The following is a 15886-nucleotide window of genomic DNA, read 5'->3' on the forward strand; positions in this document are numbered from 1 at the left end:
TGAATCCACAGCTCTGAATTAAAACAAGTCTACATTATGAATAAGAAGAAAACATATTATATACAAGTTATGTTAACTTATAGTAACAATACTTTTATTTCATTATGTTTTTGTTACAATGTGACTTTTCCAAACTGAATAAATGTTATGAAGTTAGAAGTCAGAATAATCTTTTTTTCATAAGATTATGTGAAAATCTTACATAAGATTAGGTGGTTCGCTAAATTTGGCTATTTATGGAGTAATATTCTTCAGTTTGTTTTATAAATTGTGACATTTATTTACTGATTACTTTCTCCAGGGTATTTAGCAGAATATGGAGGACTTAGCCTGCTAAAAATAACAAATAAATGAGAAAATAAATAACTACAACATAATTTCCTAATTTAGTATTAAGCATGGGGTAAAAGTAGTATGTAGTTTTACTGTTTTGTCTTTCTTTTGGTTTTGCTTTTTATTTCTTTATAATTCATGTAAAGCACTTTGAACAGCCTTGTTGCTGAATATGTGCCGTACATTACCTAATTTATTTATTTATTAAATACAAAAAATATTTCCTTGCATATTTAGTGATTAATTTCCTAATTTATCTTCAATTATTTCAAAAATAATTATTTATACATTTAAAATTTTATTTAGTATATTTAAATATTTTAAATTTTATTTTCTCATTTAAATTTTTTTTTCATAATTTATGTATAGATTTTATTTAATCTTTTATTTTGCATTTTATTTCATGATTTATTTATTTAGCTTCAATTTTCTTTAATCATTTGATAAATGGTGAAATAAAATTAAATGTTATTCCGACGTTTTTTATTATTTTCTCCAGGGTTTTTTGATGCAGTGCAGTAAAACTTGACAGTAAATATATTCCTGAACGGTGGACAGTTTCTGCAGCTGACTGTAAACATCAGATCTAAATATTCCAACAGACCCAAAAGGTTCTGGTAGTTCTGGTTTATTGCACTCTGGAGTTTGCTCTTTTCACAAACAGCTGTAAACATCAAATTACATGTTGGGTCCAAACAAAACAATATTAATAACAACACAGTTAATGTGGAAGGAACTTCCTGTTTCCTGCTGGATGCTGGAGGAGGAGCAGGAGGTTCTGTTAAAGGCACGGCGGGTCAGAGTCAGAACCTTCACAGGAGAATTAGTTTTTACTTTGAGAGTGTTTCAGAACCTGAGGACAGATTTTCTCCTGCGGTTCTGAATTTTCCTCTAATCAGAACCTGGAACCCGTCAGTCGGATCCAGTTTTGCTGTGCAGTTCAGGTTTAAACTGCAGTTTTACTTCCTGTGGTGGCAGAACCGACCCGACGAAGCGGCGCTAAGTCTGTGGCGAGGCGCCGGCGGAGTCCGGCTGGAAGACCATCCGGATCCGCGACACGCAGATGTCGCAGGCGAACTGCGTCTCCTTGCAGATCTGCGCCAGGCTGAGGAAGCCGTGAGGAAGGTCGTCCACCACCGTCAAGGTCACCGCCTGGCCCATCGCCCGCAGCTTCTTCGCAAACATCACCGAATCGTCCAGCAAGGCGTCCAACGCCGACGCCTGCAGGGAAACGAAGCAACCCGTCAGTCCAAACTTCACCGTGTTTTATCATCAACACAGAGTGGAGAGGAACTGTCAGAGTCTTCAGCTTGATCAAAATCTGAAAAGTGTGGAGTGCACATACGTTCAATCCGGGGGCTTGGAACTAGTCAAAATTTGACTAGAGTCAAAATCTACTTGTGGGCAAAGAAAATAATAAAATCAAGCAAATAAACTCTCACTTCATTTCTTAACAGTAGAGGTTTGTTATTCATCCAAAACCTAAAAGTTTTTTTGCTTTATTAGTAGAAAGACGTCTAGTTTTCAAATTGTTTTGTTCTCAATTTAACACATTTATTCTCAGTATAAAAACAGGATTTGGTTACTTTTATTAAATACTCTCTATATTTAGCCAAACTTAACGAATTAGATAAAAGCTGAAATCGGCTTTTCAGTTAAACATCCTGGATCGACGCAGTTTGTTATAGTAGTTTGGTTATAAAAATATTAAAATTTTGTGTTGTACTGAAGATTTTCCATTAAAAAATGGTCAGCAATAATCTCACCCAGTGAGGGGTAAAATAAATAAAAATCGAAATTTATATCAAGCATGGGTCAAATGTCTTGAATTGAAAAAGCTAAAAATAGATTTTATTTTTTAAAAATTATTTTTTCCAATTATTGTTCCAGATATTCCTTTTGTAAAATCTTGTTTTTCAAAATATCTTTTCAGGCTTTAGTTTTACAAACTTCATGTTTTTTTTCCAATTTCATTTATTTATTTTTTAAATGAAATTTTACTTTAGCAAAAAAAAAAAAAAATCACACCGACTTGTGAAATTATGAAATTATTTTCAAATAGCATTTTATAGATTACGTTCCACACTTCTGGGGGCGGGACATTAGCAGCAGCTCTTCTATTGGTCAGTGCGGGGCAAGTCGAGCGTTTCTATTGGTCAAATTTTCCCCCATAGTTTCTGGGAACCTGCTGTGAGTTCTGCCTCCCAAACAGAACTCGTCTTTCTTTCACCTGGATTTTTATGATGGTGCATAAACCTTTAGATCCTGGACCATGAACTGGTTCTGATCCGGGTTCTGGTTCTGCTGGAAGTTTCTTCCTGTGAAACAACGAGTATAGAAATAACCTGAGCTTTTCCTTCCTGTCTTACCACCAGGTGAACCGGCGGCAATCCCTTCAGCAGGCCGGTCGGCGCCAGCAGAGGAGACACAAACGGGTTCCTGATGACGGGGTAGGACGTGGGCAGGACGTAGGCATGGCATTCGGACCGGAGCGGCTCGAAGCCGTCCGGGTAGTGAAGGATGTTGGCGGCGCCGGCTGCGGCGGCGCCGGCCGACGCCCTGCGGTGGTCGGTGCCTTGGCGCGGCGCGGTCCGGGTCGGGTCCAGAAGGGACTGGATCCAGTTGGAGGCTCCCTGGGTGAGGTCGCTGAGCAGCAGGGCCGTGTCCCGGCCCAGAGCGCTCAGGCTGCCGCGCCGCTCTGAAGGTTGGATCGTCTGGAAGTCCGAACCTGGAGGGACCGGGCCGGGTCAGTACCATCAATCAAGTTTACTACTGTTAGCACATTTCAGCAACAAGGCAGTTCAAAAAGCTTCAAAACACAGAAATAAAACCAGCGTGCCGTCAACAAATGAGAAAAACAATCATCCCGTTTTGATGAGCCATCACCAAAATCACAGACACTCAATAAATAAGTTCATCAATGTTTCATTGATCATGTTTCAAAATCCCATCCAACCTGCTGGATCTTTAGATTTAAAGGAACTCAGGGTTTCAGCTGATTTTCAGTTTTCTGGAAGTTTGTTCCAGATCTGTGGTGCATAGAAGCTGAATGCTGCTTCTCCGAGTTTGGTTCATTCAGTTTTTCCTTCAAGTTATTGAAGCCACTTTAAAATACAGATAGAATCACATGAATCAGTTTTATTATTTCCCTTCCAAGGAAGCAGAAATCTGACATCCGACGCTTCCTTCAGGATCGCTCCGTGGTCCATTCAGAACATGCACACTTTTCTTTTTACATAAACTCTTTCTCAAATAATCAGAGCTCAGTTCTGCTTTAGGGCGTCCTGTCACTTTAAATCCAAAGAAGCTGCAGCTGGCTGGCGAGTATAAACTCAACGTTTACACTCGCCCGTCAAAATGGCTGCAAACGGACGTTCAATTATACAACCGTACGCCTTTGAAATGATGTACAGGACATCATACATTTATTTCAACAGCAGAAATACTAGTGAGTAACAGTAAAGGCGATTGGTGTGCAGCTGGCCAATCAGACGCTTGGGTTTCTCTGTAGCGACACGGAGCAGCAGATCAAGTTATTTCATTACAACCTTTAGCACAGGAAGCAAAAAGCTGCTCTAAAAATGACCATTTTAATTAGATTCACAAATTTAATTATTATATTCAATAATAAATGAGGACCTATGGAATATATTAAATAGAATGTCAATATTTCCAATTTCAATTAAGTCATCACATACAGTATATGACTGTAAGAAGATCATTTAGAACCGGTGTTAAGGAGGAAAATTAAACCATTATGTCTTTAAAAAGGTGAATATTAATTAACTTCCTGCTGGTCACAGAAAGCGGTGGGCAGGGGGGCCACGGATCCCGGCCCTGGGAAACGCTGTGAGTGGCCCTGGAGGCCGTTATTAACCTCCCCTCTCCTCCCTCATCGTCCCGTTTACACGTAATTCTCCTCGCTGACCTGCGTTCCGCTCCTGCGGCGCCGGAAGGTTCTGCTGGGCTAAACGAGCCGCGAAGCCCCGCCCACTTACCTGCGTAGGCGTTGATGCACCTGGAGAGGACGCCCAGAGGCAGCAGGGGGTCGATGAGCGTGAGCAGGCGGGAGGGCGAGGCGTCGGTGGTGAGCAGGGTGGCGGGGTAGGCGGCCATGATGCCGTCGGGGACGCGGATGCCGGCGGTCAGCGCCTTCATGGAGACGGTGATGCAGAGGTTCCCCCCGGCGCTGTCCCCGGCCAGGCAGACCCGCTCCGCCGTAGAACCTGGACCGAACACGGTCACATGGTTCTGTCATCAAGCAATGTTTCCACCAGAGACACTTTAATCACCGTGGTTGTAATTTCATCAATAATAATAAAATAATAATGATAATAATATATTTAGTTATTAATTTCATCATTTCTTTTCAATTTCCTTCAGGGATGAAACAAAACAGGAAATAAATAAGTTGTTTTCAATTTTAAATGAAAATTAATGAGTAGATAAGAGAAAATAAACAAGTAAAATTATAAAATTAATAGAACACATGAAAAAGTAATAAATGAAAATATAAAGTTGAGAATAAATAAATAAGAAATAAAAAGATGATTAAATAAACAAAAATTAAAAATGAAATAAATTTCAAAATAAATGAGGGAATAAACAAAAGAGATGCATTTGAAAATAAATTAAAAATATAAATCAGATTGAATACATTTTTGTGGGTTTGCTTCATGAAAAAAAAACGTCCAGTTTTTATATTTATTTAGGTCTTGACTAAAAAAAGATTTTGTTGGTTCTGAGCAACAAAAACAGGATTTCTGTCTCTTTCTTTGAAAATCTTGTGTGGTAGTAAAGTTTAATAAATTAACTAACAGCAGCAAAGTAACTAGTCCGGCTTGTTGCTCAGATTTTCTTTATCTGCACTTTACAAAACAAACAAAGCTGCAGGTCTCACTATTGTTACTGAAATCTGGAGGAAACTGTTGCAAAGCAGCGCTGGAAAAACTCCCGCTTTCTCTTTGCTGCAGGTCCAAACAATTCCCTGAAAAAAATCTTTCAGTTTATCTGAAAACATGGCGGCCGGAACGCACAGGCAGCGCCAACAAAGATCACATTTCTCCTGCTTGGCTCTGAACACAAATCTTGCAGGTGAAACCGGGCCTCACGCGTTCTGACCTCAGGTTCTGCAGAGGACGGGTTACGTTTGTTTAGCGTAAATTTATTCCTCACAGCTTCTGATTTCAGCTTCCCAGAAGTTTCTTTAGCAGCGTTTCTGGTCGGTTCCTTTGGTCACTTTATATTTTATAATGTTGATTGAAAAACAGATTCGATTATATGATAAAAAACAATTATAATTACAAATTTATGATTAAAATCTGATTATTTTTATTTGTGCATTTTTTTCTCATCATGTCTCAAACTTTCTGAGGCCCTCCCTGCATCCTCTGTGTGGCCCCGTGGGGACCACACCCCCATCACCATGGAGGAACCCAGCAGGAAGGTCAGAGGTCAGAGGAGAACAAAACAGAGCCTTTTGGGCTGCATGCTGACACTGCACTTCCTGCTGAGGCAGGGTGGTGGCAGCACCATGCTGTGGGAAGTCTGTGCCCAAACAGGCAGCTGGAGATATTATGGGATCAGAGCAGATTCATGGGTTAGAATGGCCTAGTCAAAGTCCAGAGCTTAATCTGTGGAAAAGCTTGGAAACTCCATCTATAGCTGGTGGACGAGGAAAGTAATGATGTGAAATTTATTTTATAAAACATATTTCAGTAAAATAACTTATATTTCAAACTTCAGACGAAAAGAATCGTTTTGCACTTCAAGACATAAAATGATCGAAAAAGAGGAACTGAATTGTTTTTACTCAGATTTTCTTTTTCATATTTTTTACAAGCTTGACGGTACCGAACAGAGCAACTTTTTATGAGATTAATCGTCAGAAGAACTGACAGATTACTTTGTTTATTATTGTGTATTATTGATTATCACTGGGCAGTAGTTGGTGGAAACGTCTTCGGTGTTTCCTGACATGAAGCACGTACCCAGCAGGTGGCAGTGTTTCAGCGCCCAGCAGTAGGCGTAGAAACATTCCTCCAGCGCCCGAGGAAACGGAGCTTCAGGCGACAGAGAGTAGTCGACGGACAGAACCGGGACGCTCAGCTCCTTCGACCAGTTACGGAGGTAATTCTGAAGAAGGAAACAAAAACACATGGTGATCCCATCTGAAACGATTAATCACGATTAATCAACATCCAAATTAATCGTCAAAACATTTAGTAAACGATTAATTGTTAACTGGAATAAACAGACTGACATAAATGCTATTTGCTGAAATAACTCCACAAACGGAGCTGCAATTAAGCCAAAACTCTACAAAATAAGTATAAAGTTTGAATTTAAAATTTTTTATTTTTCTGTAAATCTGGTCTATCCAGAACTGCTCCAGTGGCAGTTTCAGTTTCACATTCTGTAAAAAAAAACTAAGCATCTTTTTCTATCCAATTATTAGTCTGTTAATCCAACAATTAGTCACCAGATCAGCTGCAGATTCTTCCTTTGCTACAAATCAATAAAGGAATGTTGTTCAAATGTTTATTTTCTTATTTAAAAAGGTTTTGTTCATTTGGTGCTTTAGTGTTTTTCTAATATTGTATCAATAAGTTGAAGTGGCTACGTAAACTTTATGCAGAACTTGCCGATTTTTTCAGATTAATCAATTAATCATCAGAATAATCAATTATAATAATCAATAACTTTATTCTGTTCTGCAGCAGACTCAGTCAGCTTTTCTCAATAATGTATAAAAAGGATAAAAGAAAAATCTGCTTGTTGAGCCAATTTTTATTTTTACCGAATTAATCGTTTAATCAATAATCATCAGATTAATCGATCAATCATCAGAATAAATGCCTAAAACAATGATTGCAGCCCTAGATCCGATTCCTAATCCTCAGGGAGTTTTAGCAGCGCTGCGTTCGGTTCACCTCGTGGGAACGGGACGTCTGGGCGACGAAGCCGCCTCCGTGGAAGTGGATGAGCAGCCATGGCGACGGCGGCTTCTTCTGCAGCCAGGGCAGGCGGGGTGAGGCGATGGGCGCCACGTCACCCGGGGAAAACCCCAGCAGCTCCTCGCTGTCCTGAAATACGACAGGAGCGCCGCGTTGTTGCAACAGGGGGAGAAACAAATATTTATCATGTCTGACATTAAAACTGTTTCAAGTTTAGTATTTGGTAAAATTGCCTTTGAACTGTCTGTATTCAAGGCTGCATCAAAAAACCAATTCACATTCAAAATTGCTAAAAATAAAGTTAAACAAATCCACCATCTGTCAGCCTCCAAATGAAACTGTTTGCTAGCAACACAACAGTATTTAAGACAAATCTTTACCAAATAAATCAAATCAAAAGTGGAAAAACGCGGCGTTTGCACATGAAGATGTTGAGCTGTTACCAAGTGATTAGTAGTTCTTACTGGTCGGCACTGCTAGCTAAAAGGTTCGCTGCAATAACTCTAAAGAACTAATCATAAGCATTAGCTCCGCTACGCTAACCCACAACAACAACATGGTGCTGAGAGGAAGCTAAAGCTACAGCGCTAAATTCAACCACGCTAATGTGTTTACATCTTCTGTCCATTTTTATACGGATCTATGTGTCTCTTATTTTAAATAAAATTATTCAAAACTAACTACTTGAAGAATTTATTACAGTTGAGAAACAAAACAAAACAGTTCAATAAAATTTTATTGAACTGAAATTTTACAAAGCAGCAAAGTTAATTAGTGCTTTTGAATTTATCTGGAAAAATTAACCCAGGGGAAGCTGAGCAAGCTAAATCTGAGCTAAAACAGCAAACTAAACACTTTAGTGGAAGTATGCCTCTCATCTTTGCTTGAATTTCAGGTTCAGTTTAATTGATTTGTTGAACCGACTGGCCTGGAAGAGAAAATAACTCAAAACATTCTGGTTAAATGTGGTTTTTCACAGCACAGCAGAACTGGTCCAGCAGAAACGCTGCAGAATCTCCTGCTTTCAACTAATCTGTTTATTTTCAGCCTGATTAATGCAGAAAACAATCTGAGCTGCTGAGCATCGTTTCTCTTTAGTCGTCTGCTTCCTGTCTGAACCAAAACCCGACAGCACCGCCTGCTTGGACGTTGAGTTACGGCTCCATGTGAATCAACGTTTCCCCCGGTGTGTCATCAGCCTGGTGGGCTGCCAGGCTTTACTTTCCCCCTACCAGGCTAAGCATTGTTTGTTTATTTTAAGTAGGGTTTTTTATACACCAGTAAAGACAGATTAAGCTACGTTTATAGTTTAATGGGTCAACTGGCCTCACAAACTATTATTTCTAAATTATGATGCAGCTTTAAGTTGTTGTACCTTTTAACACTTTGTAACAGAAAACACGGTGGGATGCCAGTGGGCTGGGCCCTACCAGCAGGTTCTGGGGGAAACCCCGCTCACCTGGCCGTCCCGCAGGTCGTAGGAGATCAGCCTCATGTGGACCGGCCCCGGGCCCCAGTGGGCGACGGGAGGCGACACGCTGGTGGACAGCGTGGGGTCAGAGGCCAGAGGCAGTCGCAGGCTTTCTGGAGGCACCGTCAGCGTGAGGTTGACCTGCACCGGGTTGGAGGCGATCCGGGTGAAGCCCTGGGAGGAAAACAAACACGAGGAATGAAAGTCTGCATCGCAGCAGAGCTCCTCCGCCCATCTGATGACATCAGCAGCTTTTGACCCTGCCTACTGATAAAATGTCGGACTCTGTGACGTTCCAGAAGGACTTCCAGAAGTGCAAGTCCAGATTCTGAGTGATGCGTTCGAACTCGGCGCCTCGCAGCTCCGGGTCAATGACGTACTTCCCTGAGGTGAGGAGGGACAGAGCGGCCGTTCCTGCAGGAAGAGGAAAACGCATCACATCGAAGCGGGAGCGTTTTCACTGGCGCTGTTTTCACATCAATACAGGAACAAAGTCGGAACATTTGTAATATTTCCAGCTGCTGCGGATCAAACAAGCTAAACCCGCTGAGTATGGCGTGATTTGGTTGAGCGCAGAAACCAGACACAGTCAGACTGATCTGAGCGCATATATCTATGTGAAGGAAGAATAATTAGATTCATGTTTAGATTTCATGAACCAGAGTTCACTTCAACCAAGCCCGGACCGAGGTTTGGAGGACCAGAGGTCAGAGGTCGTTCACGCCTCACCAACCGGACCGGACTTTATAGGCAGACGGACTGGAGTTGGATTAAAGCAGACTGAACAGGGCTGGTGGGAATAAACCTGGAGAGCCTCACCTATGCCAGACTGCTGTCTGCCGTACGTCTCTCCGTAGGAAACCATGCTGATGACGATGGTCTGGAGGAAAGGTCGCAGAGCAGGAGAGAACTGCCAAACCAAACAAAAAAAACTTTATTTATCCCAGAAAATGACAATTCAGTCTGCAGCTCTCTGGTCAACATAACCAAAAAATAAAAATACAAACAATCTGATGCAACCATTTTTATGACGGCGTGTTAGGGCTGTAAGAGAGAGGACAAAGTGGGAAAGGCTGTTTTCTAGCAAAGTTCATATAAACAAAAGCAGATATTTTAAGAATAATCTCAGAAAATTTCTAACAAACATTTTTGAGTTCCAAAAGTCGAAAATTTGCTCAGGATTTTTTTTTTCTTTTTGAGGAATTTTCTGAGTATTAAAAGTTGAACATTTTCAAATGTCATTCTGAAATTCATAAAACACAAAATAGATAAATAAATAAATCAACGCAGCAGCACTTAAGGGATGAAGGTGTGTCGATCAGGACAGGTGGGAGCGTAACGCTGCCGGCTCACCTGGAAGCCCAGGCAGCGTCCGTAGAAGCAGGCCTTGTGCATGGAGCTGTACTCCTGAACGAAGCGGTCGCTCAGGTCGGCGTCCTGCGGCGAGTACAGATGCCCGTGGGCGTTGTCGTGGATGAGCCGCTGGGCGAGGTGGAGCAGCGCCCGCAGCTGGCAGAGGGCGCTGCAGTACGCCTCCATCTCCGCGGCGTTGTGCTCCGCCCTGAAGAAGGCTCCTCTGCAGTTGGAGGCGATGTAGCGACCTTTATGGATGATGTGCACCAGGCAGGACTGCAGCACCTGCAAGCAGCAGAGGAGAAATATTAGACGCAGCAATTATTTTAGTTATCAGTTACTCTATCGATCTCTCTGTATTACCCTGAGGTCTGACTGTGTGCATGTTTGTTTGTCCTGTTTATCTCTGTGTTGTTCTGTGATCGACTGGCGACCGGTACTGGGTCGCCAGTACTGGGTCACTCTCCGGGGTGACCCCACCTCTCCAGGGTGACCCCGCCTCTGGTTTGATTTGAATGCGTATGTGAACGCCAAGCGGACCGGAGACCGCTCCAAAAACAGGAAGTGGACTACAGCACAGGGCATTCTGGGTAAATGCAACCAAAAACACACGCTAGCCTAGCGCTAGCAGGAGAAATGGTTCATGGTCTTTCACCAAAGACTAAAGAGAAATCCTCCAATCACTAAAATCTGACGCCTCCATTTTTGCTTTTTGTCTTCTTCAGAGGTTTTTGTGTTGTTTCCTTCAGAGGTTCTTGGTACAGCGCCCCCACAGGTTAGGAGGGGAACAGGTGTTTCAAAGCATTTGGATCATTTGACTCAAAATGGAACAAATGTTGCAGGTTTGCTCTCCAACCGGCCGAGTCTACCAGAACTTCTAACAGATCCTGAAAGTGCGCCTCACCTTGACCAGCGTTCGGTATCCGTTTGCAGGCGTCTGGGCGTCGAAGTCGTAGTGATGGTAGACGGCGGTGAAGCTGGCCACCACTGGCTCCAGGGCGCGGCCATGTTGGCGAATCTTCCTCATACATGCCACCAGGCGTTTGGTCACGGTGCCGTACGGCGACTCGGAGGGGCCACTCAGGACACAGATGTTCTCCTCACAGACCTTATCCAGAGCTGTGAACACAGCCGAGTGGTCCATCTCTGAGTCTGGAAGGAGGAAACCAGAGAAAGGAAACTTTAGCTGCGGTTTATATCAGCCTGTGGCGCTATCAGCGGACATGTGATGCGGTCGGTATCTGCAGAGAAGAAGACAATCATCAAGGTTAAACACACAGGTCCTGCTGGGCTCATCCCCGTTACTCACCACTGCGCTGATTAATCTGAACTCGTGTTATCTGTTCGGTCAAGGGTTGAATTCTCAAGGCAGGACTTTGAACCGAAGAGAGAAGCTGGCTGAGTCTGCTCCAGGGCAGAATACAGAAAATATTCACACCCCTTCGACAATTTATCATGTTGCATCCTCCTCTGGCTGATAACGATTAATCCATTATTCTGAAGATTAATCTATTAATTAGATTAAAAAACTGGCACATTCTACAATTTTTGGTTTACATAAGAAATACACAAAAATGCACATAAACAAATATTTTAGTTTCTTTTTTAATAAGAAATCAAACATTTTATTGCAGCCTTTTGATGAATGTTTGATCATTTGTAGCAAAGATGCATCTGCAGCTAAAAAACACTTTAACATAAACATCTTAAAAGCTGTTTCTGCTTCCATCAATACGATACAGGGCTGATCTGGTGATTGATTAATTATTGATTAACTGACTATAATTGGATAGAAAAAGTAGATTAATATGAGATTTTCTTTTAGGTGAAGCTAAAACCGCCACTGAAGGAGTTTTGGGTTGAACAGTTTTTCAGATAGAAAAGATTCTTTAATCTTAAATGCAAAATGTTTATATTTTTGTACAGTTTTGGCTCAATTACTTTTTTTTCTGTTAGACTTCATTTAACGATTAATCAATTACTAAATTAGTTGACGAATATTCAATAATCATGCTTAACTGTTTCATGTTTTTAAAACATCTCCACCTGAGTGAGATTTGACGGAGAAATTCTGTGAAGACAGATTCAAACTGGGTCTGGACTTTGACTAGGCCATTTCAACCCAGAATTGTCCCGGATTTAGATCCATAATTCTTCGCCATTGACATTACCACCACCATGTTTCACTGCCATTTTTAATGAGCATTTTGAAGCATCACATTAGAAACAGTGAAATTCAAAATAAAGGTTTTTACGAACGTTGGAGGAGCTTTTTTAAAAAAAAGAGTTAATGCGCTAAAGGAGAGACGGAACTTAGTGAACTGTCCCATCCACCCACTGGTGGGTCTCTGCCTTACCAGAGGAACGGAAAACGTCTCTGGTTCATGTTAGCTTGCAGCCTTAACTTCCTGGTTATTACACCTTTATGTAAAATCAACATCTGACTGATCAGAGAAAAAAGGAAGCACAAATCATTTCCTTCCATTTGACATTAAGTCTCTACTTATTGTTGGTTTTTCACATTGAAGTTTGTGGTTGAAAAGCCAGAAGATGTGGAAAGGTTTCTGAGGAGTGAATACTTTTGCGTTGCTGAACATTTGAAGGTAAATAATCGTAAACAATCTGACGGCCGTGGCGTGAGGGCCGACTATCAGAAACTCGTGTGGTTTATCTTTCTGCAGGACTTGTGTTGATTTTCCTGAATGTTGTGTCACTCAGATCGATAAGGAGAAACATCTGAAAACAGAAAAGCTAAAATATCCTGCATTAATCTTTTAAAATGAGGAGGAAATGTCGGGTGATCAGTATTTGATTAGAGTCAGCCTGAATGTTTTTACACAGATCTTCCTAAAAAACATCGACAGCTTCCTGCAGAAACACGAGCAAATATCCATGCAGGGACCATTTTCTTACAACAAAACATGACGATTCATGTGTTTTAAATTTCAAACACTGAATAATCTGTGCAGAAATATTTTACGACAGGAAACAACAGGCTTTGACTCATCCACAAAGCTCTTAGAATGGAGGATCGCTGCTTCTATCAAAACGTTTTCAACCATTAATGTGAAGAATATCCTCAGAAATGCTGAAATTAACCAAATGAAGGAAGTGCTCCGCTTATCTTTTCATGTTATTATTATTATTATTCATTCCTTCATTTAGAAATGTCAGTTTCAAACTAAATATTGAGTTAGGAAGCTAAACAATTAGCTGGTTTATATTTCATTTGGATACTTGACTTACTAGCTAAATGTTTAGCAAATATTTGGGAGCTAAATATTTAGATCCAAACCAAATATTCAGTTAACAAGCTAAACATTTAGCTTCCAACTAAATATTTAGGTAGAAGATAATTTTTCAGCTTCCTAACTAAATATTTAGTTTGCTAAGCTACAATGTGGCTCAGCCTCTTGGTTCTGGTGAAAATGAATCCTAATTTTTCAGTACAAGAAGATATTCTGGACAATTTCATGCATAAAACATCTTGGAGACAGTTTAATATAACACAACACAAAGACGTGAATTCAGAGAACTGACCTCAACCTGATGGGAAACCTTCAGGATTATTTAGATGGGCTAATGTCAGCCAGGTCCAACATCAGTGTCTGACCTCAAGAATGCAGGAATTCAAATAAACACACTCCTAAACGTTGAGGCAAGCCAGAGTAGTTGGTGCTTGGATTCATTAACATTTGCTGTAAAACATAACTACCATGTAGTTTGTAGGTGTAATTAATTTCCGGTCCACCTGAGGCAGACAAGTTTCCTGAAGCCACACCTCTGCTTCCAGAAGTTTCAGCTATTTTAAAGTTTTTCTCTCTAACTTTGACCACAGACCTTCAGCTTTTTAAACAGGACGCTGCCCTTCCAGGACTGGGAGCTCTTTGTTTCCCAGCGGAACGTCCCAGTTTCCCCAGAATAAAAGCCGCTGTGGTCCTTTCAGTTCATCAGCTGATGGATGACGTGGAGCTGTCAACCAGCCTGAGCTGAACACACACCGACGTTTGTCCCGCTTCCTGTCCAGAATGCCCCGTTTCTGACCATTACAGCTCAATTTCTATTTCCTGAATCACTCTGAACCAAACACAAGGCTGAGCGCGACCATTTCCCCCTGGAGACAACTTCGCTCACGACACCGAGTTTGGTGACTTTAGTTGGGAATATGAGCTCCGTGAAGAACCGGAGACACGCGGAGGCATCGCTGGGGGGTCACAGTACCGATCCGCGTCGAGTTGGTGCGTTAAAAACCATTCAAACGCAACAAATATGCGATTCTGTGGTGTTTTAAACCCGCATGTAGACTCACCGATCCGCATCTTCTTCTTCCTTCATGTTCTGACGGATCCTGTCCGCGCGCTCCTCCGGACGCGGGAGCGCGCGGACCTTAGGCTGTTAGCTAACAGAAGCAACAGTTAGCATAAAATAAAATAAAATAAAATAAAATACAGTTAGCATAAAATAAAATAAATTCGATGGAACAGAATCAAATTAAAACAAAACAAATCAAAGAATGAAATTAAATATAAAGTTAAATTAAACATAAAAGTCAACAAAATAAAATAAAGTAAAACAAATTAAATTAAACAGATAAAAATGAAATGAATCTAAATGAAACTAAATTCAAATTAAAGCAAATCAAAAGTTAATTACATGAAGTTAGACCAAATAAATCAAAATAAAAAGAAACAATTAAAAAAAAACTTAATCTTGAATAAAATTAAAATTTCTCATTAGCAATGAATCAATATATTGATGTAAAAAAAAATGTATTTTCTTTTTTTATTTCAATTCCTTGTGATGTATAATTATCTTTCTGGGAGTTAATATTTAAAACTTTGTATGTTTATATAAAAACTCATCTAAAGCAACATGTTTCATCTGAAAGAGAAATAAAAAAGATCAAAATTATGCCAAGATCATGTAAAATTAAGCTAATTACAGTATTTTAACATGCAAAGTTTGTTAAAATACTGTATGGCTTAACAAATTCAATTAAGCCAGACAAAAACTTTACAGAAAGAAATTTAAACATTGTTTTCACACTAACTGCTAAAAATTACACAACATATGTGCATTGAACATCATAAATCTGTGAAAAACACCAAGGATGACAGTTTGGAGTAAAAGCAGAATTTTTTTCTCCAGCAGCCATTAGACGATGGATTGAACAGCTGATCTGGGGTCAGCGCTGCCTGGTCTGGGGTCAGCGCTGCCTGGTCTGGGGTCAGCGCTGTCTGATCTGGGGTCAGCGCTGCCTGGTCTGGGGTCAGCGCTGTCTGATCTGGGGTCAGCGCTGTCTGATCTGGGGTCAGCGCTGCCTGGTCTGGGGTCAGCGCTGCCTGGTCTGGGGTCAGCGCTGTCTGGTCTGGGGTCAGCACTGCCTGGTCTGGGGTCAGCGCTGTCTGGTCTGGGGTCAGCGCTGCCTGGTCTGGGGTCAGCGCTGTCTGATCTGGGGTCAGCGCTGCCTGGTCTGGGGTCAGCGCTGCCTGGTCTGGGGTCAGCGCTGCCTGGTCTGGGGTCAGCGCTGTCTGATCTGGGGTCAGCGCTGTCTGATCTGGGGTCAGCGCTGCCTGGTCTGGGGTCAGCGCTGCCTGGTCTGGGGTCAGCGCTGTCTGGTCTGGGGTCAGCACTGCCTGGTCTGGGGTCAGCGCTGTCTGATCTGGGGTCAGCGCTGTCTGATCTGGGGTCAGCGCTGTCTGATCTGGGGTCAGCGCTGCCTGGTCTGGGGTCAGCGCTGCCTGGTCTGGGGTCAGCGCTGTCTGGTCTGGGG

General features: G+C 41.6%; 1 protein-coding gene across 3 annotated transcripts; it reads right to left on the minus strand.

Annotated features, from left to right (window-relative positions):
* Positions 1–945: 945 nt before the first annotated feature.
* On the minus strand, positions 946–14518 carry lipea (lipase, hormone-sensitive a). 3 transcript variants are annotated; one of them, XM_028036882.1, is made up of 11 exons: positions 14423–14518; positions 11018–11265; positions 10114–10398; positions 9580–9670; positions 9029–9174; positions 8749–8934; positions 7266–7418; positions 6324–6468; positions 4332–4559; positions 2703–3061; positions 946–1554 (listed from the first exon to the last, which is right to left on the minus strand). In XM_028036882.1, exons 1-11 carry the CDS (start codon positions 14430–14432, stop codon positions 1333–1335), a joined length of 2073 nt encoding a protein of 690 aa, XP_027892683.1. In that variant the 5' UTR covers positions 14433–14518; the 3' UTR covers positions 946–1332. The 3 variants fall into 3 exon arrangements, with proteins under 3 accessions (XP_027892683.1, XP_027892684.1, XP_027892685.1); XM_028036883.1 differs by lacking the exon at positions 14423–14518 and adding an exon at positions 13954–14400; XM_028036884.1 differs by lacking the exon at positions 14423–14518 and adding an exon at positions 13654–13675.
* Between the last annotated feature and the right edge of the window lie 1368 nt (positions 14519–15886).

The sequence above is a fragment of the Xiphophorus couchianus genome, chromosome 13 (assembly GCF_001444195.1).
Source record: "Xiphophorus couchianus chromosome 13, X_couchianus-1.0, whole genome shotgun sequence".
Taxonomy (NCBI): Eukaryota; Metazoa; Chordata; class Actinopteri; order Cyprinodontiformes; family Poeciliidae; genus Xiphophorus; species Xiphophorus couchianus.

Excerpts from the sequence above, each read along its gene's own strand:
- lipea (XM_028036882.1), bottom strand. Across the intron at positions 6,469-7,265 it reads AGACGTCCCGTTCCCACGAG|AATTACCTCCGTAACTGGTC; the intron begins GTGAACCGAACG and ends TTCCTTCTTCAG. Across the intron at positions 1,555-2,702 it reads TGCCGCCGGTTCACCTGGTG|GCGTCGGCGTTGGACGCCTT; the intron begins GTAAGACAGGAA and ends GTTTCCCTGCAG.